The sequence below is a fragment of the Tursiops truncatus genome, chromosome 8 (genome assembly GCF_011762595.2).
Source record: "Tursiops truncatus isolate mTurTru1 chromosome 8, mTurTru1.mat.Y, whole genome shotgun sequence".
NCBI lineage: Eukaryota > Metazoa > Chordata > Mammalia > Artiodactyla > Delphinidae > Tursiops > Tursiops truncatus.
In genome coordinates this window covers 96,690,131-96,714,061 of record NC_047041.1, presented here as the reverse complement: position 1 = coordinate 96,714,061, position 23,931 = coordinate 96,690,131, and the positions used below count along the sequence as shown (strand labels likewise).

The window sequence follows — 23,931 nt, the reverse complement described above, 5'->3', positions numbered from 1 at the left end:
ATGAGTAATTAATGAGTAAATGTGGATGAGATTTGAAAATCGAAAAAATAAAATCTTAATTACTAGAAGAAATCAATCTTCTTGAATCATAACATTTAATCCTAATCTAGACCTAATTGAAATAAACCAAAAGCAGTATCCTAATACTTGTACCTTCACCACATGAGTACAATTTATTCTATTTTAAGAACTAGAAATTTCTTCCAGGACTTCCCTGGTGGCACAGTGGTTAAGAATCCACCTGCCAATGCAGGAGACACGGGTTTGAGCCCTGGTCCGGGAAGATCCCAAATGCCGTGGAGCAACTAAGCCCACGCGCCACAACTACTGAGCCTGCGCTCTAGAGCCCACTCGCCACAACTACTGAGCCCATATGCCACAACTACTGAGCCCATGTGCCACAACTACTGAAGCCCGCACGCCTAGAGCCCGTGCTCTGCAACAACAGAAGCCACCGCAATGAGAAGCCCGTGCACCGCAACGAAGAGTAGCCCCCGCTCGCCACAACTAGAGAAAGCCTGCGCTCAGCAACAAAGACCCAACGCAGCCAAAAATAAATGAATGAATAAATAAATTAAGAAAAAAAAAGAAATTTCTTCCACATTATGTGTCAGTGAGGCAAAGTGATGCCCATGAAGACCACCAATCTAAGGGGAAAAAAGACGGGAGGCAAAAAGACAAAGGGAGACACCAAATAAAAAGAGGAAAGCAAATGAAAAGAAGAAAATGTAGGAGAATCAGTAGAGGGAAATGGGGGTTTAAAAAAAATATGGAGAGCTGGGTGAAGGAGTTATGACAGGAAGCTATGGAGTGTCAATAGAAATTAAGTTTAAATACTATTCAGAACACTAGTTTCATGGGTTATTTAGTATGAGGAGAGGAAAAAAAGAAGGAAAATCTTAGGCTGGAAGAAACCAGAAGTTTGCAGGCAAGGCTGCATCTAACACATATGTATTTCCCACAGGCCACAGTTGAGCTTTTCCACACAGAAGAGCAGACTCTTTTCTTAGAGGCACACTTCTCATAGGAAGCACTGATGAACTCAAAATTTCTACAAGTCCCAGTTTAAATAAAGGTTGAAAATAGAAAATGATGTTTCCTGAACATAAAAAAGGGAGGTTTATTTCAAGAAAGACATAGTAAAAAAAAACTGCCTTCATTGCTATGTAACTGTTTCCTGTACGTTCAAAACTAACGTTATCCTAAAAAATCCTGGTTGGACAAGTGAGACGGCAAGGAAAAAAATCTGGTTCAAAGTCAAGAATAATAAACCCAAAGAGAGCTTTTTCAACCCACTCTCTGCCAAGATTAAAGGAAGTTTATCCTTGGGTGCTAGAGTTCTGTCTCTTGTAGACACAAAAAGGTGGGAGAAACTTGTATTGCTGTTTTTTCCCCTAAAGTATCCAAGACTCCTAAGAAATTACTGCAAGAGATTCAAGCTTTGCCACCAGCTTCTCCTCCCTCACTCACACCTTACTTTACTTTATTAAGGGTTATCCATTCCCCTAGCACCCATATTTTGGACAACCCTGCCCATGTAACTCCCCAAACCTGCCTATTGCTAAAGGCACTTTTTTCCCCATTAAAGAAAGAAAGTTAGCCTATCCATCCAGGATGCCCATTTATTCTGTAATATAAGCATCTATAGCCACCATAGAGTCTCAGGTTTTTTTTTTGTTTTTGTTTTTTTTTTTGCGGTATGCGGGCCTCTCACTGTTGTGGCCTCTCCCGTTGTGGAGCACAGGCTCCGGACGCGCAGGCTCAGCGGCCATGGCTCACGGACCTAGCCACTCTGCGGCATGTGGGATCTTCCCAGACCGGGGCACGAACCCGCGTCCCCTGCATCGGCAGGCGGACTCTCAACCACTTGCGCCACCAGGGAAGCCCGAGTCTCAGGTTTTAAGACACCTTAGAGGGAACTTAGTCCAACAGACAAATGATGTTTGTTTGAGTTCACTTAAAGTATCCATTCTAATAGCAAACACAAGGTGTTCCCATGAGCTGGGCAACATCCTATGAATTTTGCACGTATTAAGTCACTTCATCATCACAACAATCCTGTGAGATGGTTAATATTATTGTCCTTATTTTACAAACAAGGAGATCAGAGCATAGAGCAATTAAACAATTTTCCCAAGGTTACTTGGCTAGTTAAGTGGTAGAAGATTTGAACCCATGCAGTCTGGCTCTGGCATCCATGCTCTTAACCATGCAAAGCTGCCTTGCCTCTCTACATTTATGGAACACTGAGATTGGAAATTCCCTGTTTTAGTCAGCATATTGATCAAAAAATACAGAATAATTAAGCATTTGTGGCAAAATTTTAACAATTGGTGTCAAGGTGAATGAAAGGTATATAGGAGTTATTGTGCTACTCTTCCAACTTTTCTGTAAGCTTGAAATGTTTTCAAAATAAAAAGTTAAAGTTTCTTTTATCATCACACAATGGCACAAGTTTTGTGAAAGTGATGCCCAAATTATCTGTTAGCCATCAGAGAAGGCTTTAAGAAAACTCTGGATCCTTAGAATGTTCCCACTACATGCCTGATTTAAATTGCCCACCCCGGGACTTCCCTGGTGGTGCAGTGGTTAAGAATCCGCCTGCCAGTGCAGAGGACACGGGTTCGAGCCCTCGTCCGGGAAGATTCCACATGTCACGCAGCAACTAAGCCCATGCGTCACAACTACTGAGCCCACGTGCCACAACTACTGAAGCCTGCGCGCCCAGAGCCCATGCTCCGTAACAAGAGAAGCCACCGCAATGAGAAGCCCACGCACTGCAATAAAGAGTAGACCCCGCTCGCCTCAACTAGAGAAAGCCTGCGCACAGCAACGAAGACCCGGCGCAGCCAAAAATAAATAAATAAATTTTAAAAAAATAAAATAAATTGCCCACACCACTCCAGAAAGGCTTAAGAACTCACTGGAGAGGAAATGGCCTTAAAAATGGGGAACACTGTCCCTGAACCAGAATAGTAAATGTGGGCCCCGTTCTCAATACTCAATATTTAATAATCAATAACACGCAATTCCAAGTAGACTTAGTGGGAAAAAATTACTTCTAAAAATACATTATACAATATAACTAACTACAAATCAATCCATACCCTTATATCCCACTTGAACAGTTTTTCTTCCCCGCCTTCACAATCTCCCTGCCAGGCTACATCAATGCCCTCTATTGCAAACCTTGGAGGCAGCTGCATTTAGGCAGAGCAATCCCTATTTCAGCTTCTCAAAGCATTTAACCCCTTTTGCAAGGGAAGAGAACATGAAATCACATACTGATAACCTATGGCTTGTTCCTTTAGGCAAATTTCTTGTTACTATTATTCCAAATTTCCCATGAAAATTAATTTGGGTTCTTAAACTCATGAACTTCCCACTTTGTGAACAAAATCTCCTGAAGTTTCACAGTGAAAGCAGTGAAAAAAGTACAATGATATCCAAACATACTTTCTTTGAAGCACTAATGTTCAAAACTATGTTCCCGGGCTTCCCTGGTGGCGCAGTGGTTGAGAGTCCGCCTGCCGATGCAGGGGACATGGGTTTGTGTCCCAGTCCGGGAAGATCCCACATGCCGTGGAGCGGCTGGGCCCGTGAGCCGTGGCCGCTGGGCCTGCGCGTCCAGAGCCTGTGCTCTGCAACGGGAGAGGCCACAACAGTGAGAGGCCCGCGTACCGAGGAAAAAAAAAAAAAAACACTATGTTCCCAAGCTTTTTGTTTTTATTAACAAGTATAAAAACCATTCACTTCCAACATGGCTGAAAGCAATAGTTCCCTGCTGCTGCCCTAATATGTTCTGGGTAATGAGTTCCTCTCCCCAAGAAAATGGCTGCATTTAAGGTTTCAGTGGTTGAAGTTAACAGCTGCCTATAGTATGAAATGAACTGACTAGGACCCTTACTTTTTTCTTTTTTTTTAAATTTATTTATTGATTTATTTTTGGCTGCGTTAGGTCTTCGTTGCTGCACACGGGCTTTCTCTAGTTGCGGTGAGCAGGGGCTACTCTGTTGGGGTGCTTGGGCTTCTCACTGTGGTGGCTTCTCTTGTTGTGGAGCACAGGCTCTAAGCGCATGGGCTTCAGTAGTTGTGACACACAGGCTCAGTAGTCGTGATCTGCGGGCTCTAGAGCACAGGCTCAGTAGTTGTGGCACACGGGCTTAGTTGCTCCGTGGCGTGTGGGATCTTCCCGGACGAGGGCTCGAACCCATGTCCCCTGCACAGGCAGGCGGATTCTTAACCACTGCGCCACCAGGGAAGTCCCGGACCCTTACTTTTTACACTATTATTTGTACCGTCTGCCCAGAAAGAAAACAGGATTAAAGAGAAATTAAAATTTTAAATCTTCAATTATTTCCAGAAACTTTATTTAAAAATGGAAGGTGGGGCTTCCCTGGTGGCACAGTGGTTGAGAGTCCACCTGCCGATGCAGGGGACACGGGTTCGTGCCCCGATCCGGGAAGATCCCACATGCCGCGGAGCGGCTGGGCCCGTGAGCCATGGCCACTGAGCCTGCGTGTCCGGAGCCTGTGCACCGCAACGGGAGAGGCCACAACAGTGAGAGGCCCGCGTACCGCAAAAACAAAAAAAAGGAAGGTGGGAGATGTGTAAAAGGTTGAAACTACAGACTAAAGTTTCAAAATTACATTGCAATTTTATTAATCTTTGTTGAATTGCTTCCTATTTCAACTTCCTTTCAGCCTTCCCCACAAAAGTCCCTCACTGATTCCCATAGTGCCTATTTAACCAAAGCTTACTAAGCACCTCAATATATCCCAGACACTAAGATAGGTGCTAAGAGGATACAGAGGTAAAACAGTACCTACACTCAAACAGGTCAGTACAGAGGGAAAGACAAAAATAAAAGATAATTTAATAGAGACACAGATGTAGAGAACAAATGTATGGACGCCAAAGGAGGAAAGTGGGGGGAGGGGGGAGGGATGAACTGGGAGATTGAGATTGACAATATATACACTAATATGTATTAAAATAGATAACTACTAAGAACCTGCTGTATAAAAAATAAATAAAATTCAAAAAATAAATAAATAGACAATTTTAATACAGTGTGATAAACATTATTTGAACTACCTGCTACAAACCTCTCCCTGCAAGTTGGCAATATCATTCCAAACCACATGCCAGAAAATTCTCTGGAAGAAGAAATTTCACTGACAATCAAATGAAGTTTGAGACATTTCTAGTAAGTTTAAGAAATTCGAGGAGGGCAATGGTGTGCATATGGAAAGACTCCTGTTCTAAAGACTGAAATAATAGCCATTCTAACATATCTCGCTCCCCACCTCCCCACAGGCTTTATGGGAAATGGATTTTTTTTACGTACATTACTCTAACAGGGAGGGGGTTGGAAATCTAAATGAGCACTGACCTTCAGCAAGATGAGCCTCTAGCAAGGGCTCATTTTAGTTCTGGCTCTTGTTTCTATTCTCTGTGGAGAATGGCAGTGTTTTAGTGGTTAAGTCCACTAACTTTGTAGTTAGTCAGACCAGGGTTTAATCCTGGCCTTGGTCACTTACAAGCACTGAAATTTTCAGCAAACCTCAGCTTCTCTGAGGCTCAAATTCCTTAAGGAACGAAAAATAAACCAAGAAACAAACAAACAAAAAGTTGTTGTAGGAAATTAAGTAAATACAATAGTTTATGCAAAATGCTTAGCACTCAGTAAAAAAACAAGGAGGGGGGTGGGGGAGGGAGGGTGGGCAGTTATTAACAAGGGACCACCAGGTACCAAAATAGAAAGCAATAAATTATTACAGAGCTAATCATTTTGCTATTCCAATTGAATAGTGATCTATGCTTAATTTATTTGCATCCATCCTCTCTCACTCATCCCTAGAGAGCAACTACCTCATAAACCCAATTCAAGGCTGAATTGCAATTACTTGGAGCTTTTTTTTTATTTTTAAGATTTCCAATAGTCCCCATTTTTATCCTAGCTGAAAGAACATGTTCTAACCCCTCTAACTCTCCATAACTGGAACCCTAAGAAAGGCACTAGGGCTCTAAGCACCCAAAGGAGGCCCCCACCTGGAACATACCATACCTTAGTCATATAACAAAGAAACCAACAGCATATAGGAGTCAGACAAGGAAAGAAAAATCTGCACAACTCTCACTTACTTGTCTTTTTTTACCCCAAAACCAAAATGGGGAGCAAAACAAAAAATAAAAGATTTACTTATTCACACCCCTTATTATATTTCCGGGAAGAACTAGTAGAGGTGAGGTAAAAGACAAATCTTCCATCTTATCAACCAAAAGGCTCTAATAGTACACACCAGTCAAAACAATGCCTCAGTTCGTGAAACAGTCCTGGACGCTAGTTAACTAGGATGTTCACTGCAGCTACACAAAGCCCAGCATTTAAAGCTGGACCCAAACCACCACCACTCAGTCATCCAGAATCTATTTTCAAACTGCCTTTGTACTCCTTCTTCAGATTCCCTCATCCCTCCCCCTAAAGGCTGAGTGGGAAACTGACACTCCGGTAGCAACATGACCAATTCTCCAAAGATCCACCAAGAAACCCCTAGGCTGGGGTCAAGGCAGAAAGAGCATTTGAAAATCTGGAAATGAAACAAGAACTACAGCCCAACAAACTGTACACATTGTCCTTTTTCTTTCTTTTTAACTGCACTTGCTATAATTAGGAGATCCAGACATTAAAATCTTACTGTAGCCCTTGCATAAATTATATTAAAAGAAGGAACAAAGTTCCATTTCCTCTGAAGCCACAACCTCACAAGAATGAAATCAGCTTTCAAGAAATACTCATGTCTGGAAAAGAAATTCAAGGAAGTGCTCTAGTCTGAAAAGAATTAAGGGGTGGGGGGTACAAAATCAGAGGATTATTATAGATACATACCAGTTTAAAGCTAATGAGCAGCTTACATATTAAGGCCCACCTTGTTACAATTAGGCAGTATCTATTGCAGTTTTAATTTTCAAATGATTCGCATTTTCAAAGGGAGAAGGAAGAGAACATCCAGTTTTCAGCCACTGATGAGTTGGTTATATGGTTATCTGGCATCAGTATTTTTACAAGAATGTGTTTGCAAAACAAAAACAAATCTTAAAATTAAATATAAGATATGAAAGCAGTCATGGGCCTTCAGATCTTAAAAACTTCTGATTTCACGGCAAATTAACCAAATAAAAAACCCACCTCCAAAAAACAACTTTCAGTTTGGTTTAAAAATAAGAATTCCCCTTGTGCTTTCTCAACTGCATCCTAAACACTAAAGTTTGTGTAAGTGTTTTACTCTTAGCCTAACCTTATTTTAATCCAAGGCCCTTTCAGAGAGCACAAAGCTGAAAATATTTTCACATGTGCCACTTTACTCAGGTGAACTAACAAGCATCATTAGAATTTCCTTACTCCTTTAAGCACATAAACCAAACGTTATCGTATATGCAGACTGAACATACAATACCTCCACAAATCTTTGCTAGCAAAGGTAGTTTTAGAAGTAAGGGGATGGCAATTCAGTTACCATGGATCCATTTATTTTCTTTTATAAGGCAAAGCAGGGAGGCTAAGTCTAGAAGGAGAATGAGGCTCCTACCCACCACACCTGGAAAAGTAAAAGAAGGATCCACCCAGGAACAGCAGGGCTGAAACCGATCTGGGCCGTTCAAACTCTCTATGGGAAAAAAATATCACCATTTAAGCTGCAAAGCTCCCTGCAACTTTCCACTTCCACAAATCTAATGATAAAAGGGAGAAAAAAAAGTTTTGAAACGTATGAAGAACCATCTGTATAACTAGCTTCCGACCCGGACAAATTCCTTTCCCAACCCACACGCAACATGCCAAAAAAACCAACTTTTGGTTTGGGCTCTGAAAACAGAAGTTTGTTAGCCTAACCTAGAAAAAAAATACATAAAATCAAAGAACACACCAAAATGTAAATTTATGGAATTGCTCTCACCCCCCTGAATCTATTCATCTCCCTACATTAGAGAGACCAGAAGTTTGTTTCTGGGTCTTGAATATTTTACTTTGCTTTAAATATGATAAAAATACCAAAATTCCCCAAAATAAGTAGAAAGAAAAATTAACTGCTTAAAAGTTACCCGTCAGCATAACAGACCCTCTCGTTTTTAAATTCCCTCGGTTACCATAAGACAAAAATTCAACTTGGCTTATCCTCCTTTACCCGTCTATACACATATTTTTTAAAAAGGCACACACCTCAAACGTGGACTTCTAAAAACCAGTCCTTTAAGAAAGAAAACCAAGGCTTCGTCAATGTTCTGAGAAAGACAAATCCAGCAAGGTTGTTGATTTTTCGCCACCTCTTCCTCCTTTCAGGATCTTTCCTGCTCTTCTTTCTCTCTCTCCCTCTTTTTTTTTCTCTCAGATCCAACACCTAAAATGGAAGTTGCACCCAGCCAGAGGCTAGGGAGCCTGGGTGGTGACAAACTGATCTGGCAGCCCTACCCCCTCGCTTTCCTAAGTGATGTCAGCCCCTGAGAACTTCCAATAGGAGCCGGGCATAAATCAGGGAGCTGATTTTATCCAATAGGAAACTTTATTATAGGAAATTAAAAAAAAAAAGGGGGGGAGAGCAAGAGGAGGAGAAAAAGACAGGGGGAAGTTTTATATATATATTTATATTTAAAGTGGAGACCTATATGATCTCTGAGGAATTATGCAGAGCTGGGAGGGGTCGGGGGAAGGGGGCTGAAGGAATAAGGGGTTTTCAGAATGGCATGCCTAAGAACCTCGGCTCTCTTTGATGGTAGGGTTCTTGCTCCCTCCTTCCTTTCCGGGTGGGGAAGCAAAAAAGAGCTGATTTTATTTGCCTGCTGCTATTTGGTTTGTTGCTTTCTACCCCAAAGCATTTCCCCAAAGGAAGACAGGAAGGGAAGGAGCGTGAAATGCTAGAAACAGGACTACAATGTGTTGATTGGGACGGTAGGGGATATCTGAGGTAAACTCTCAATTTTATTGTTTTGGTTTAAATGCATTAGAGTTAATTAGAAAACCTAATGCTTGGACTTGTTAACAATTTTCAGTGTCTATACTTTCAACCAGAAGGAAGCTGAATCCACTAGGCTGTTGAGGAAAATCACTGTCTTCCCATTTGTCCCCAAATCAAAATAATGTGGGTTTGAGGGGGAGAGTAAATGATATCCAATAAACAATATATTTGGAGGAGACGAGAGCATGTGTAAGGAAAAGAAAATCTCATACCTAGAAAATTCAATTTATTTGTTAACTTTGAGCTTAAGACTGTCTAGTTCATACATTCTGTTTATGCTTGACCTAAATAAAGGATTATAGCAAGTATTCTTTTTCTGAATTAAGAGTTATCTTTAATATGTTCTTAGACTATTAGGCCATGAAGGACAGAGATTGAAAAAAAATTTTTTTTACATGCTTGACAAAGACTAGTATTTTATGGTCATTCGGGGATTAGCTATGTGAAAATCATACTGATAAATTGAAATTTTTCTTTCTTACTGAAAAATCTGTCCTGTAAACTGCTACCAAATGAATCTTCATAACAGTTTCATAATCTAAAATAGTTAAGAGCATAGGTTCTGCAGTCAGACTGACTGGCTTCAAACCTTCTCTTCTGTAAGTATACTTAATCAAGTCAATGTACTACATACTTTGTGACCTTGTAAAAGTTAGATAATCTCTCTGTGACTCAGTTTCTTAACTATAAAATGGAGATAATAGCTATATCTCTTTCACAGGACTGTTGTGAGAATTAAAGTACACATAAGGTTCTTAAAATAATGCATGGCATACAGTACAAACTCAATAAGAATGAGTTATTATTACCAATATCTATCCTACCAAAAAACTTTCAGTGATTCACCACTGCCCAATAATAGCAATGAATAAATGAAGCATCTATCACGTGAGGGCACTTTGCACTCACTGTCCCTAACTTCTCAAACACCACCATGGAGACAGTATTACCACTGTTTAGAGACGAGAAAATCAAGGCTCAGAAGGTTAAGAAACTAACCTGAGCTCATCTGGCTAAGGAGTGAGCCCCTCATCAGTCTGACTCCAAGGCCCATGCTCTTTCCATTACCTTACACTGTGATCGGGATAAAGGCCAGGTTCCTCGTCTGTTTTCAAGATGCCATATCTATTCATCCAATACATTAAAGTAACACTTATTAACCATAATCTGACCTTTCCTTATCTTTCTAAACTGAAATTCCGCTCCTCCTCAGGATGAAAGTGCCCTTCTAATCAGGTTTATCTGATCGTTATCCACCCCCTCATATTTGGTCTATTGTCTCATATACCCTCATATTTGGTCTAATGTGGCCAAGTGCTGGAAGACGTTACAGACATCACAGCACTTGTCTGATGGGGTTTAAACAAACTGGAATAGAATAGGAAATGAATACATTTGACAGAGAAACAAACAGCCTTTAACTCTCATTGTCTAAGAATCTTTTCCAGTTACCTTATCACATCTTCTACCTCTACTTTCCATCTATTCCTAGTCCTACATAGCAAGTTTAAAAGCCAAAGATGAAAAAAAAAAGCCAAAGATGATTGTCAAAGGAAAACAATCAACACATATATTTGTTGATTCACTGGTTCCTAGATCAGAGCCATTATCTAGAATATGCTATGATTTTCTAGAGATGGATTAGGCTTCTTTCCTTCACACCACCAGTAACTTGCAAGTATTTTGCCTTCCTTTTTTCGTGTGTATGTATGTGTGTGTGTGTGTGTTCCTGTCTCCCTCACCAGAAGATAAGCTCCATGAAGGCATAAAAAATGTCTTTCTAGTTTATGGTGTATCCCCAGAGCTCAGCCTTGTATCTCATATTTAGCAACAGATGAATAAATGAATGAAGTCTGTTAGCTTACTAGTTATATAATCCTGGACAAGCCATTTAACATTAATGAATTTGTAGATAACATTCAAAATAAAATTATATACAAGTCAAAAAAGTTAACTCAGTGGTGAAAAAGTTGTTAAATTTTAAATTTATCTCAAACAGCCATCTCCAAATAAAGAATCACAAGGATTAATACTCACTGAGAGAAAAACTGTTTATACTCAGTGAACAGAAAAAAGACTAGTTCCTTCTGGGTTATTCTGAGCACCATCCCACTCTTCCAGACGTCAAGGATAATGAAATAGACAAGTTTCCTGCTCTCAAGTTTACATTCTAGTTGGGGTGGTGTGGGGGGAGGTTGCAGAAGATTAACAGATAAGATGTCAGATGGAACATTATGCAGAGATCAAAACAGACTGATGAGAATGACTTGGGGCTTGTTCTAGACTGGATGTCAGGGACAGTCCCTCTGGACAGGTGACATTTAAGTTGAAATATGAATGGTAAGAAGCAGCCAACCATGAGAAAATATAAGCAATGGCAACTACTAATGCCAAAGCCCTAAAGTGTGGGGCTGAAACATACTGGATCCAGCAGAGCATGTTGGAAATGAGGAGGGAGGGATAGGTGGGAATCAGAATATGAAGGGTTCTATAGGTTAGAGAAAGGAGTTTTGATTTTATTCTTAGGTAGAAGAAAGCCTGAGGGGATTTTAAACAGCAGAATGACATAATCCAGTCCACATTTTGAAAAGATCTGGCTGCTTATGTGACAAATGGATTAAAGGAAGGGCAAGAGGACTTCGCTGGTGGTACAGTGGTTAAGAATCTGCCTGCCAGTGCAGGGGACACGGGTTCAAGCCCTGGTCCAGGAAGATCCCACATGCCGCAGAGCAACTAAGCCCATGCACCACAACTACTGAGCCTGCTCTCAGAGCCCGTGAGCCACAACTCCTGAGCCCGTGAGCCACAACTACTGAAGCCCGTGCACCGAGAGCCAGTGCTCCGCAACAAGAGGAGCCACCACAATGAGAAGCCCGTGCGCAGCAACGAAGACCCGACACAGCCAAAAATAAATTAAAATTTTTAAAAATAACAATAATATTAAAAAGTAGGGTCAGGAGTGAAAGCAAGGAAATTAGTTTGAAGGTCAAGTTGCAGTGATATGGAGTTGACTACAGCGGTAGCAGTAAAAATGGAGATAAGTCAATGGATTGAGGATGTGTTCAGAGATACAGGGTTGATTTTGTTTGGGGCTTTTTTTTCTTTCCTTTTTTGCTTTTTGCTTTTGTTTTTTATGCATGGAAGACTACAGTCAGTGCTCACTCTTACAGCTCTCAAAGTTTAACTGCTCCACCAACAACCATCACCACATACACACAAAGAAAAGATACCATAAAATGGTGAAAGATTAGAGAAGAGCCGTGAAATAAAATTATACTTAAAAAAGAAGTGTTGGGGGCTTCCCTGGTGGCGCAGCTGTTGGGAGTCCGCCTGCCGATGCAGTGAGAGGCCCGTGTACCGCAAAAAAAAAAAAAAAAAAAGTGTTAAAATATTATGTAGGGTAGAGCATTGTGCTGTGATGGCTCTACTTCTAAAACAGACTAAAACTATAAATGCCAAGGAGAAGAATTTTTTTTTTTTTTTTTTTTTTTGCGGTATGCTTACCTCTTACCGTTGTGGCCTCTCCCGTTGCAGAGCACAGGCTCCAGACACGCAGGCTCAGCGGCCATGGCTCACGGGCCCAGCCGCTCCGCGGCATGTGGGATCCTCCAGGACCGGGGCACGAACCCGTGTCCCCTGCATCGGCAGGCGGACTCTCAACCGCTGCGCCACCAGGGAAGCCCAGAAATTTTAAAAAATCCAACTCCAAAAAAACACTGGCTATCCATACAAAGGAAAACAAAACATTTTTACTCTTTTCTACCCTCTGATGACAACACATTACCATACAAAGTTTGTCATTTTTGAAGCCCTGCGTAGGATGGCCATTTATCATTCCCTTTAGAAAATCTACTAACACAAGATGTAACTAAAATTGGATTAAAAAAAAAAACATAAAACCAAGAAGTGTGTCCTCGTACCTCTTGAAAATTAATCTAATCCTGATAATATATTCATGAGGAGATATAATACTTATATTTTCTTTACAACCCCAAAGAATCACCTATAGTGGTATTGCACCTGCGTAATCTAGTCTTGATTCCACAGTAACAGATGCGTGAACAAGTATTGTTCTGCCTGTTTTTCCTTGCTTGCTCGCTTTGTGTGTGTGTGGGTGCTGACAACACCTAAAACCTGTCCTTCTGCTAAGTTTTATGTCCTTTCACGAACTGTTACCTCTTCAAAATATGACGGCAACCAAAAATGTCTTCTGTTCCTTGTTTCTTTCTTCGTTTTAAGAGCAGGAGCCTCAAACTAGGGAAAATATTACCTGACTTGGAAATCCACCCCCACCCCGCATATTTCAATCAACCACCTCAAATGCTTTTTGAAAAGGTGTAAAATATCAGTAAAGATACATTTGAGCGCCCTGTACTACTCACCCCTCTACGTTTTGTCCGTGGGCAGGTTCCCCTTCTCTCAGACATCGTCCTTCCTGCCTCCAGTTGGCCTCCGCGGGGGCTGCTCCGGGCGAATTCACCACACCTTGTCCCCAGTGGCGTTGGATTCAGCCGGCTCTGTCCAGCGCTGGACATACCAGGCAGCTACCCGAAGCCGGGACCCGGGTCCTAACGCGCACGGGGGAGAGAGCAGCTGTCCAGATTTCTAACGTGCCTTGGCATTCTCTCTAAATGTTTAATCTCGAGATCTTCTAATTTTTGATATCATCCCTCCCTAAGAACAGCTGTTTCCAGTCGGGAAGTGTGCGAAGGAAATCAACACCAGTGACCCCCTCCAGACGGAAAGGTCTGCCACCCCCTGGGTCACCAGGTCTCCGAGATGCGGGGCTGGAGTGGAATCTGTGAAATATTTGAATTCAGAAACTAGCCCGAAGACCTTGTTCCAGAACATTCCTGGCCTTAGGAGCCATGTAGTGAGAGACATGGGGGACAAGGTGCAGCTGGAGCCATCCAGAGGCCTTCTCCTCCATTACGCCTGGGGCACTCTTAGTGAGGCCGAGGCCATTCGCAGCCTCCTCAAAGGGAAGCCGCAGATGCCCTTCTACCACCTTGGAGCCTGCCCTGTTGGGAGTCCTGAGCCTCTTTTCCGTGTGTTTTCATCGGGTACAGAGGACGAGGCTGGCTTCCAGAAGAATTCCTTCCGAGCGGGCCCTTCCCCCTTCCTCTTGCAGCCCTATCGCCTTCCCGCAGCCTCCAAGTCCCTCGAGACTTAGCCTCCCGCCCAAAGCGCTCGTCCTGTGATTGGCTCTTTGAGGAGCCTCGGCCAATAGGGATAACGTATTCGGGCAGACGTAGGCCCGCGAGCTGGGGGAGGAGGAAGGACGTCGGGGCCGCGACGTGCGGTGAGCGGAAAGGTGGCGCGAGGTGTGTGGCACCGGCCGCGTGGCCTCAGGCTTTCGCTGTCACCACTTCCCAGTGCATAAGGATCCCCGAGCCTGCGGCAGGACGAGGGCACCGGGGAGTGGCTGCAAAGCCCGTGCGGCCGGAGGTGACGGTGTTGGGTGAGCCTTGAATTAGGGCCTCCGGGATCCCCACGCTCCATTCCCAGAAACCTTTGCGCCGAGAGCTCTCTCTTCAAAGGAGTTGGGCCGAGGCGCCCAGCTTTGCAGGGCCTTCCCTGAAGCCCTGCTTTCCCCCGCCAACCCCGATTCCCTTGGTTCTGGATGGGGAGAACCCTCAGGACGTTGTGCAGCTTTGCTAAACCCCACCCCCACCCCCAGCCCCGTCCCGCGCGAGCCTGGACCTTGGGAGGAAGCAAGGCAGGCCGGACCGAGGACCCAAGCACGGAGAGGACAGCAGGAGCATCTCCTGCCGCAGAGCTCTTCCAGGTTGGGTCTGAAGACAAGACCCAGTGCTGGTGGATTGGGAAGCTTCCCCAGGGCCTACCTCTGGGCCCTTGCAACAGCTGCCATCCTCCATATCCCCATCTATCTGGCTGGGATGGAACTGAGCCTACAGTTGCTTAATTTACCTTTCCACTCTTTTCTTTCCTGATAGTTTGACGTGAACTGTTTGGAGCTTCTGTGCCACCTGACAGAAAACTGCGTGCCAGGGAAGGAGCACCAGCTGTGCAGTGAGTGTGGGGATCTCAGTGCAAAAAGCTGGAGACGTAGTGAGCCTGAAGTCAGAATACCCAGCTTGTGTTGGGAGGGGTAGAACGCTTAATTAGCCTTCCTTTATCGTTAGCCAGAGAACTGACCAGATTGACAAACCTAAAGGCCAGATTCTTTGCCCATTTCCAGGTGGAATCAGGCTCACTTCGGTCAAGAACATCTGAACCCACGGTGGCAATATTCTTACTGCTGTGAGAGACCTTCCCACCAAGTCCAGCAGCTTCTTTTCTTTACTGTGCACCCTCTGCTGGTTAGTGTGGTAGAGTGAGCTCAGAGAAAAGAAGGTGTGTACGACTTCCTAGAGGTCATTTAATACTCCACAGTGTTTTGTTAAAATGTGTTAAATTGGGGAACTATATACCCATGAAACTCAGAAATGTGGTGCTCAGGAAGAATATGAGTAGTGAGCACCATAGGAGTTGAGTTTCTGGCAATGTGAATGAGGAAGGTTTAAGGATAACAACAACTCCATTTTTGGAGTGCTAGTTTCACGCCAGACACTCACAGTACTAAGCAATTTGGTAAAATTGACTCATTAAATCTCTAAAACAGCCTTACGAGGTAAGTACAAGACTGTTATAATTCCCATTTCCTAGATGAGAAAAGTAAGACTCAGAGAAATTAGGTCATTTGCCTGAAATTATACAGCTAAGCTAATAAATAACAGAGCTGTGATTCAAATCTAGGCTGTTTCTGAGCTCCCACCTGTAACCACTACGATGTTCTTTCTTAAGATACCCTTGGCACAATTCCTGGGCTTATGGTTCCTCAACTCATGCTTTTGTCTCCCACTTTCAAAATTTCCCTGTCATTTCAAAGACAAAAAAAAAAAAATTAGGTATAATTGTGCTTCTGAAAGGTATTATTTCACCCACAGGAATCTGATCCATGAAAACCTAGGTTTTTTAAGAGACCAACATGTCCTCTCCTGCCAGTCCCAAAATCCTATACAGGAATCCCCGGTTCCTCCGGCTAGCTTTTCTGCAGCTTCATCACCAGCAACAGAGTGGTGTGTTCTGTGATGTCCTTCTGCAGGCAGAAGGTAAGAGACTAGTAGGGACTCAATTGAAAACTCACCATAGACTAAGATAAAATGACTTCAGGGCCAAGCAGTGAAGGACAAAACCAGGAAAGTGTGTAATTATTGCCTTTGAGTGCTGTAAGCTATTTGGTAAAGAGCTGTTTCTAGGACAGGTACATTTTTCAATGAGTGAAAGTGAGATTATGCCCCTTCTCTTAAAAAATGAAACTAATTATAAAGTTCTGTAAGCACAGAAATTCGGTAAAACATGGATACACCGTAGTGGGATGGTTGTGAACGTTGAGTTAACATACGTAAAGCACTTAGAACAGTACTTTTAATGTACTAAGCACAATGTAAGTATTAGATACTTACTTAAATGATACTATTACATATTTTTCTTTTTTCTTGTCTTCAAATTGATGGCTTTTATTGTTTTGTTGTTAAACCTAAAAACATATAGCTTATTTCCACCCCTTCCCTTTACACTTGAAATGTTAAATCAGCTTGGGGTAGAGCCTGGTATAGTGTAAAAGGCCTAAGACTAGAAGTCCGAGTTTAAGTCCTAGTTTTGTTACTAACAGTAACAAATGAGCAAGTAACTTCACCTCTTTCCAGTTCACTTGCTTCATTTATCAAAAAGGATTATGACAGCCAACACTGTGTAACACTCTAGTTTGCAGAGCACATATAGCACAGTTTAGTGTCTCATTTGATTCTTACAACAGCCTTGTGAGATGTGGAATGTTACATGGTTCCAGCGGTACAGATGAGTGAATTGAGGCCTAGAGAGTTAAGTGACTTGTCTATTGGTTCTCTTAGGAAGTGCAGAGTTGGGATGCATTCGTTAATTCAAAATAAACATAAAAAGTATCAACTGCCCGGTGTATGCTAATGTACTTTACTAGCATGGCATATAGTATATATGAAGATAAGTCCATCCTCGTAAGGAAACCATGTAAAGCGGAGACGTTCAAATAACCAGTGCCTCCAGATAACTGGGCAGTATAATAACACTGGGGTGAGTATAAGCTGATACAGGAGCACAAAAGAGGAGCATCCTTCACAGACTTGAGTAGGTTGGGGGATGGGTGTTAGGGACAATTTCTTGGAGGAAATAACCCCATAGGGGACTTCCCCGGTGGCGCAGTGGTTAAGAATCTGCCTGCCAATATAGGGGACACGGGTTCGAGCCCTGGTCCGGGAAGATCCCACATGCCACGGAGCAACTAAGCCCGTGCGCCACAACTACTGAGCCTGTGCTCTAGAGCCCGCAAGCCACAACTGCTGAGCCTGCGTGCCACAACTACTGAAGCCCGTACACCTAGAGCCCATGCTTCACAAGGGAAGCCACCGCAATGAGAAGCCCGCGCACCGCAACGAAGAGTAGCCCCGGCTCACCACAACTAGAGAAAAGCCCACGCGCAGCAACGAAGACCCAATGCAGCCAAAAAATAAATTAAAAAAAAAAAAATCAACTGTTAAAAATAAATAAATAAATAACCCCATAGGTGAGTTGTGAAGGACACATAGAAGTAGGAGGAAATGGGTAAGATTTTCCCAGGCAGAGAAAACAGCATGTACAGAGATGTACACATGTGACCAGGGATTTGCGAGTGGTTCATTATGGCTAGAGCACAGACTATGAGTGTATTGATCAGAGGTGTGGCTAGAGAGATCAGCAGGTCTGAAGTGTTATACCAAGGAAGTTGGTCTTATCCTCAGCACACTGAGAAATGTATTTAAAGGTTTCAAGAAGGTCCTAACTGCTTTAGAAACAGCACTGGGGCTGCAATGAGAAGAATTATTAGATTGTTATTGAGCCCAGATAGGCGGCTATTTTGGAATCCAGGAGAGAGGGAATGGTGGCCTGAACTAAGGCACTGAGAATAGAAAGAAATATATAGTTTATGAGCTATTCAAGAGAATTTACAATACTTGCTGCAGTTAAGAGCATAGACTGTAGCCCTGGGTTCAAATCTTGTCCCTGCTCCTTAACTGTAATTGTGGGCATGTTACTTCACTATGCCACAGTTTACTCATCTGTAATGACAGCTACCCCACAAGGTTGCAGTGAAGATTGAATTAATGCTGATAAAATCCTTAGACGCCTGGCACATAATAAGGACTCAAGAAGTATTAGCTTTTTTAAAAAACTTAATATTTGACTAGATGCAGTGGGTAAGAGAAAAGAATCAAATATGACTTCTGGTTTTCAGGCCTGGGCAATTGGATGAATGTGCTATCTTATTTTGAAGCAAAAATTGGGAAGTTTTGGAGTGTGGGGAATGATGAGTTCACTTTCTAGAAAGGTTGCATTGGAGGTACTTGTGGGACCTCCATGTAGTCATGCAGGCTTACGGCATGCTTAATATCTCAGAAAAGATACCTGGGCAGATGTAGAATCTGGGAGTCATCAGCAAGCCTTTGGTAACTGAAGCCATTGGAGAGATGGAAATTGCCCATGAAATGCCCATAAAATGAGAAGGTTGTTCAGGACAGTGGATACCAGGCAGCGAAGAGAGCTCAGGAAAGAACTGAGCCCTGATCGTCCATATCCAGAGCTCATGATCTGTTAGACCACAAGCAGCTCTACAGAAAGTTTTAAACTCTTGTGTGAGTCAAAAACATTTACTCAGCAAGTATTTGATCCCCTACTTTGTGTCAAGCACTGGCTATATACTTCAGTGAGCAAGACAGACACGGTCTCTGTCCTCACAGAGCTTACAGTTTAGTGAAGGAGATGGACACTTACAGCGCAGATAGCTGAATGCTGTGATAGCTGCAGAGCACCTAACCCAGACGGGGTAGGGCGGGGGAAGGCTTTCTGAAAGCCTAAAATAGGTAAAAACTGAGTTAACTAGGTAATGGCAGAATGTTCCAGGCAGGTAGAAGAACTAAATTTATCCTTCAGCTAATGTGGAGGGAAACTGAGAGAAGAGGCAGCACATTTAGGTAGTAATGTCTGTGCTTAACCCGTGAACATGCCAGTCGGCATGAGACAGATAAAAAGTGTTTGGGTTTCCCTCCAGGTGAGGCCGTCCCAGCCCATTGCTGCATCCTTTCGGCCTGCAGCCCCTTCTTCACAGAGCGCCTGGAGCGGGAGAGGCCAGCTCAGGGTCGGAAGGTGGTGCTCGAGCTGGGGGGCCTGAAGATCAGGACACTTAGGAAGCTGGTGGACTTCCTGTATACCTCAGAGATGGAAGTATCTCGAGAAGAAGCCCAGGATGTGCTTTCTGCTGCCCGGCAGCTCCGTGTATCTGAGCTAGAATCCCTCCATCTAGAGGGTGGGAAGTTGGTGAAGGCCCCTCAGGGTCGAAGACTGAACAGGGAGTGCCTACAACCTCCAAGTGCTGCTCCCATCTCTGCCAGGGTGGTGGCATCCATCTGCCGCCCGCGAACTCCACTGCCTGTTACCCAGACTCCCTGTCCTCTTGGGGCAGTGAGATTGAAGTCCTCGGGGAAGGAGGAGGGGCCCCAGGAGAACAACCGACAGAACACAGAGAACCTGTCGGGCACGCTTCTGCTCAAGAGGAAGGCCAGAGCCTGCCCAACTCCACAAGAAAAAGGCTCTTCACCATCAAGCCACAGTCAGGGACCTAAAGAGAACAAAAGTTACCCTGCCCTTGGTCCTACAGCACTTTCCCCACCCAGCTTGTACCCCTCTGTGGACGAGCGACTGTTGCCCAGGAAGATCAGGCTGAGCCGCTCAAAGCTGTCTCCTGATGTCTGTACGTCCAAGCCTGCCGGCCTTTTAAGTGGACCCAGCTCAGTACCCCCAGCCCCTGGCCGGCGTCTCTGGCGGCAGAAGAGTATAAAGAAAGAAGCACCAGAGGACAAGCAGAAAACAGGGCGAACTAGTCCTCTACAGAGCACCCCAAGCCAGTCTGGTCTTGGAAAGTCGGGTGGGAACAGGAAGCAGAGCCCTGAGGTCAGGGCACCTAACTCAGACCCCGCAGAGGGGCAGGTCGGCAGAGTGAAGCTTCGCAAGATCGTCAACGGGACCTGCTGGGAGGTAGTTCAAGAGCCTCCCCTCAAAAACTCTCCAGATAGCCCTCAGATCCCAGAACCTGAAGACTCAGAAGAGCCTCCAGGGACTCGGCCGTCCTCAGGTAACGAGCAGGAAGTGACATCTGCTAGAATAGAGCTGTGTGAGGACTCCCCCATGCACTCTAGGCTACAAGACATCCTGCTCTCTGCTAGCCACTCCCCGGACAACCCAGTGGTGAAGTCCGGGTTTGGGTCCAGTCCAGAGCTGACAGGGCAGGAACCGGGACTGGATATTGACTGCAGAGAGCCCTATGCATTTGACACAGCCCTGCTCGGGCAGCCGTGCGAGGCTGAGGAGTACCGAATCACCAGTGCTGCCGCCACCAGTGAGCTGGAGGAAATCCTGGACTTCATGCTCTGTGGCTCAGACATCGAGCCACCCATAGGGTCTCTGGAGAGTCCCCGGGCTGAGGGCTGCAGGACCCCTAGTTATCACCTGACAGAAACAGGAAAGAACTGGATTGAAGGGGAAGAATGGTGTTTGCCAGACGTGGAGCTCTGGCCCAGGGAAATCACAGGATTGGAAAAGGAACCTGCTGGTGAGAACAAAGGGCCAACTGAGCCTTTTAGCCCCCTTGTCATGGCCTCTGAGGTGAGTGAAGGGGAGGTGCTTTCAATGGGAGGCTCTTGGACTCCAGACCTGGAAATTCCCAGCTCCCAGCCACTGGATGGTCAGAGAGACAAACTTTTCCACATCAACTCCCTTGACCCTCCCCAAAGGTCCTATGGGGACCTCTTACCTCCCTGTTCAAACTGGGTGGAGACTGGGCTGGAAGTGTCCCTAACTCCGGATGAAGTATTATACCCTGCTCCAGAGGCAAGCAAGGGGGGATTTAGCAACTCTGAGTTGTTGGATCCACTTCCTGCTAGCCCTGAAGAGGAAGAGATTGATGTGGTGGACTCGATGTCAGAGGGAATTGTGCCCATGAGTATTCCCTCCGTATGGCCCGACCCTTCCTCAGAGTCAGAAACAGAGGTGGACATACTAACGTAATGGAGTGGGGAGGGCAGGTTAGAGGGACTGGGAGGGTGGGAAATGTTGGCTAACAGAAGGTACACGGGCGGGCTGGCACATGCCCTGTCCTCTTAGCACAAGAGGCAGATATACCCCCAGCTCTCCTTCCCTCCCTAGGCTTTTGGAGGCAGACAAAAATCGTTCCATGAGTAGAAAATTATGAACTTGAACCATCTTACCTCTTTATAATCTATTTTGCAGTTAGTGACAAGTGAAACAATAAACTGTGTGTCACAACTCTAAGTGGGTCATAGGTAACAGCCAACAGCCAAAGCCAGGTCTCCCAGGTCAAAAGGCAACTCAGGAAGAGCTGAGAAAGACCAGCCCTCTGTGGTGGGGGTTCTGTGGGAGAGAAAATGTTCCAGAAGGAGGTGTGAAGCAATGCTGGGATGGAACACTAAGTGGGTGGGAGTGACAGGATATTGTCTAGTACCTAACGTGCGTGGCTTAGTCACTGCCAGTATGGTTAGTCTAGCCAGAACCTCCACAGGGGCCAGGAAGATGTACTTCCATCATCTCTTCGGAGAAGTGAGTTGAAAAAGATACAGCTGCTTTTTTAAAAAGAAATTATTTAGTTTTTCCCCATAGTTTTTACAAGTATTTCACATGCTCTAACAGGGACCACAGGAGTTCCAGGTTAATTGGTGACCTTAGGTTATGAAAAACACAAGGGGGACCAATCCCATAAGGCTGGCTTAGGGCATCCCTTACCATAAGATTAAGTTTTATTACTTCATTACTCATAGATTATATCAAACTCAAATACTTTAATTTTTATTAAACCAATCCAAGAACTTTTCAGTGCCTTACTAGAGGATTGCCTCACAACTGAACCGCCGTTTCTGGAGAAGAAACCACAGCTTCAGGCACATGACTGAAGTTTGGCCATGTCCCGTCATAAATGCTCCAACATCACCAGGGACAGAGGCTGTGAAAATGAGAGTGGGAAAAAAGTTAGAGAAGGGCTCCAGGCAATCATATGGCCAGCCCTCCTCCCTTGAACCCACAAACCCAGGAGAGCTCAAGGACTGCATCCTCCCCCGACATCTCCCTCAGCGTATCAAGTGCCTGACAACATGCCAAAGCACTCTGTGAAGCACTAGGGATAAAGACAAGGTCAAATCCTGTGACCAGGAGTGAGAGGACTACAATGCAGGCTTATTACGTGGGTGGTAACAGAAACAACACACCAGTAACAAAAAAGACAAGAGGACAGGAGTAGGCATACCTGAAGTTACACAAAGATTTGATCAGGAAAGGGGAGAATCATAACCCTTACCAATAAATACGGGAATCCCCAATAAATAAGTGGGATTTACAGGAAAATGAGTTTTTTTAAACATATAAAACTGGTCTACACCCCAAGGGCAACAATTAACTGCATCCTCTAAGGACACAATTTGCATTTTTGTAATCATTTACATTACCATCGGTATTCCACGACTTAGCTCAAAGACAATGGAATGAAACATGGAGTTAGCAAAGGGCACACTGGATAGAAATCATTTTTTGCGGACTTCAGTTTTTCCCACCAGTAAGGGGAAGAGGTATTCCCACTAGAGGAAATCCTGAGAGCAGAAAAGAGTTATGAAAATGTAGGTCCTGCGTGAAATAAGGGGTTTAACAGTAAGTGCTGCTCCGCCAATAGCCACACCGAGATCAGTCCACTCTCCCCCATTTCCCATTTCAAACCTCAGCGTGAGGACTTCTGCCCAAACCTCCCTACGAAAGGTACTTCTTCAGCTCCTTCACCACCTCTTGAGGTTCAGGGAACTTGAGTTTACGTGGGGGCCCCTTCTTAATCCCAGTCCAGAGCTCCGCGCCTGGGAAAAGTCCACGTGAAGCGAAATTACTTTGCAATCCACCAGCAAGTCCCCGAAATCATCAGGTGGCGGCGGTTTGAGACCAGCGCTTCCTCGCCTCGGATCCATGCCCCCCAACGCCCCGCCCCGGGCCCTCACTCACTGCTGCCGTCGGGTCGCAGCAGTGTCACCTCGAAGCTGCCCCTCCGGGGCTTGGTAGGGTTCACCTTCACTGGAAGCTCCGGGGCCTCCAGGCGCAGCGCCTGGCTCAGGGCCGCGGCGTTGCGCCCGTAGACGCGTCAGCTCATGCTAAGGAGAGATGGGGGAGGTCAGAGACTGGGACCCTTGGTCTGCGGCGCCCTTGCCCGCCCCCCATTACTCCCCAGACCCCCTCACCAATGCTCGATAACGACGCTCGCCTCCTCCACTTCCTTCTGGCTGCTAGCCGGCTTCTCCCGCTTCTCGGCCGCTGCGGCCAGCGCCGCCTCGGCCTTCCGCTTCCTCCCGCGGGAAGCCATGGCGCCTGGAGCCCGGCTGGGAACCGAGCCGACCTGGGGCGGGAATAGGGTGGAGACGCGGCCACCGAGGAGAGGCCAGCCAAGCTCCAAGATCCAAACCGCAACCCACTCTGCTCTCCAAACAAAACCTCTTAAACTGCAGAAAGCGTGGCGGTGGGCGCCCACGTGGCCTGGGGGCGGAGCCTTCGGGCAGAGCCACTCCGCACGTAGAGACGGGGGAGGTAGGCTCCAGACCGAACCACCAGTGCTTGGGGGGGGGGGCGGGCAGCTCTGACAACGAGCCTGGCTTCACACAGGCTTTTCTGTAACCGCGCGACCAGCTAAATGGTGTGCATCACGATCCCTACCCAAAACCTCCTTCCGGGGACCCGCGGACCAATCCCAAACCAAGACAACTCTAGGGTTAAGGAATCTAAACCTTCGCCAGCTCTTCGCAAT

At 45.0% G+C, this 23,931-nt stretch overlaps 3 protein-coding genes across 9 annotated transcripts in view; 1 reads left to right on the top strand and 2 right to left on the bottom strand.

Annotated features, from left to right (window-relative positions):
• Window positions 1-13,534, bottom strand: part of CTNND1 (catenin delta 1) — a 52,493-nt gene extending 38,959 nt beyond the window's left edge. For 2 of the 5 annotated variants that reach the window (XM_019947865.3, XM_019947866.3), the window contains exon 1: window positions 8,222-8,435. The gene's annotated coding sequence lies outside the window, so the exon portion shown is untranslated. Of the gene's footprint in view, window positions 1-8,221; window positions 8,436-13,396 lie in introns of those variants that run through there. The other 3 variants (XM_019947867.3, XM_019947868.3, XM_073808981.1) reach the window with 2 other exon arrangements.
• Window positions 13,535-13,704: 170 nt separating this feature from the next.
• On the top strand, window positions 13,705-21,171 carry BTBD18 (BTB domain containing 18). Of its 2 annotated transcripts, none has more exons than XM_073808985.1 (4): window positions 13,705-14,475; window positions 14,972-15,047; window positions 15,965-16,129; window positions 19,141-21,171. In XM_073808985.1, the coding sequence occupies exons 3-4, from the start codon at window positions 16,006-16,008 to the stop codon at window positions 21,150-21,152; spliced, it is 2,136 nt and encodes a 711-aa protein (XP_073665086.1). In that variant the 5' UTR covers window positions 13,705-14,475; window positions 14,972-15,047; window positions 15,965-16,005; the 3' UTR covers window positions 21,153-21,171. The 2 variants fall into 2 exon arrangements, with proteins under 2 accessions (XP_073665086.1, XP_073665085.1); XM_073808984.1 differs by having other exon boundaries at window positions 14,972-15,371.
• Window positions 21,172-21,920: 749 nt separating this feature from the next.
• Window positions 21,921-23,661, bottom strand: SELENOH (selenoprotein H). 2 transcript variants are annotated; one of them, XM_004315542.3, is made up of 4 exons: window positions 23,372-23,651; window positions 23,139-23,284; window positions 22,866-22,996; window positions 21,921-22,101 (listed from the first exon to the last, which is right to left on the bottom strand). In XM_004315542.3, the coding sequence occupies exons 1-3, from the start codon at window positions 23,491-23,493 to the stop codon at window positions 22,896-22,898; spliced, it is 369 nt and encodes a 122-aa protein (XP_004315590.2). In that variant the 5' UTR covers window positions 23,494-23,651; the 3' UTR covers window positions 21,921-22,101; window positions 22,866-22,895. The 2 variants fall into 2 exon arrangements, with proteins under 2 accessions (XP_004315590.2, XP_019803439.1); XM_019947880.3 differs by lacking the exon at window positions 22,866-22,996 and having other exon boundaries at window positions 23,372-23,661.
• Between the last annotated feature and the right edge of the window lie 270 nt (window positions 23,662-23,931).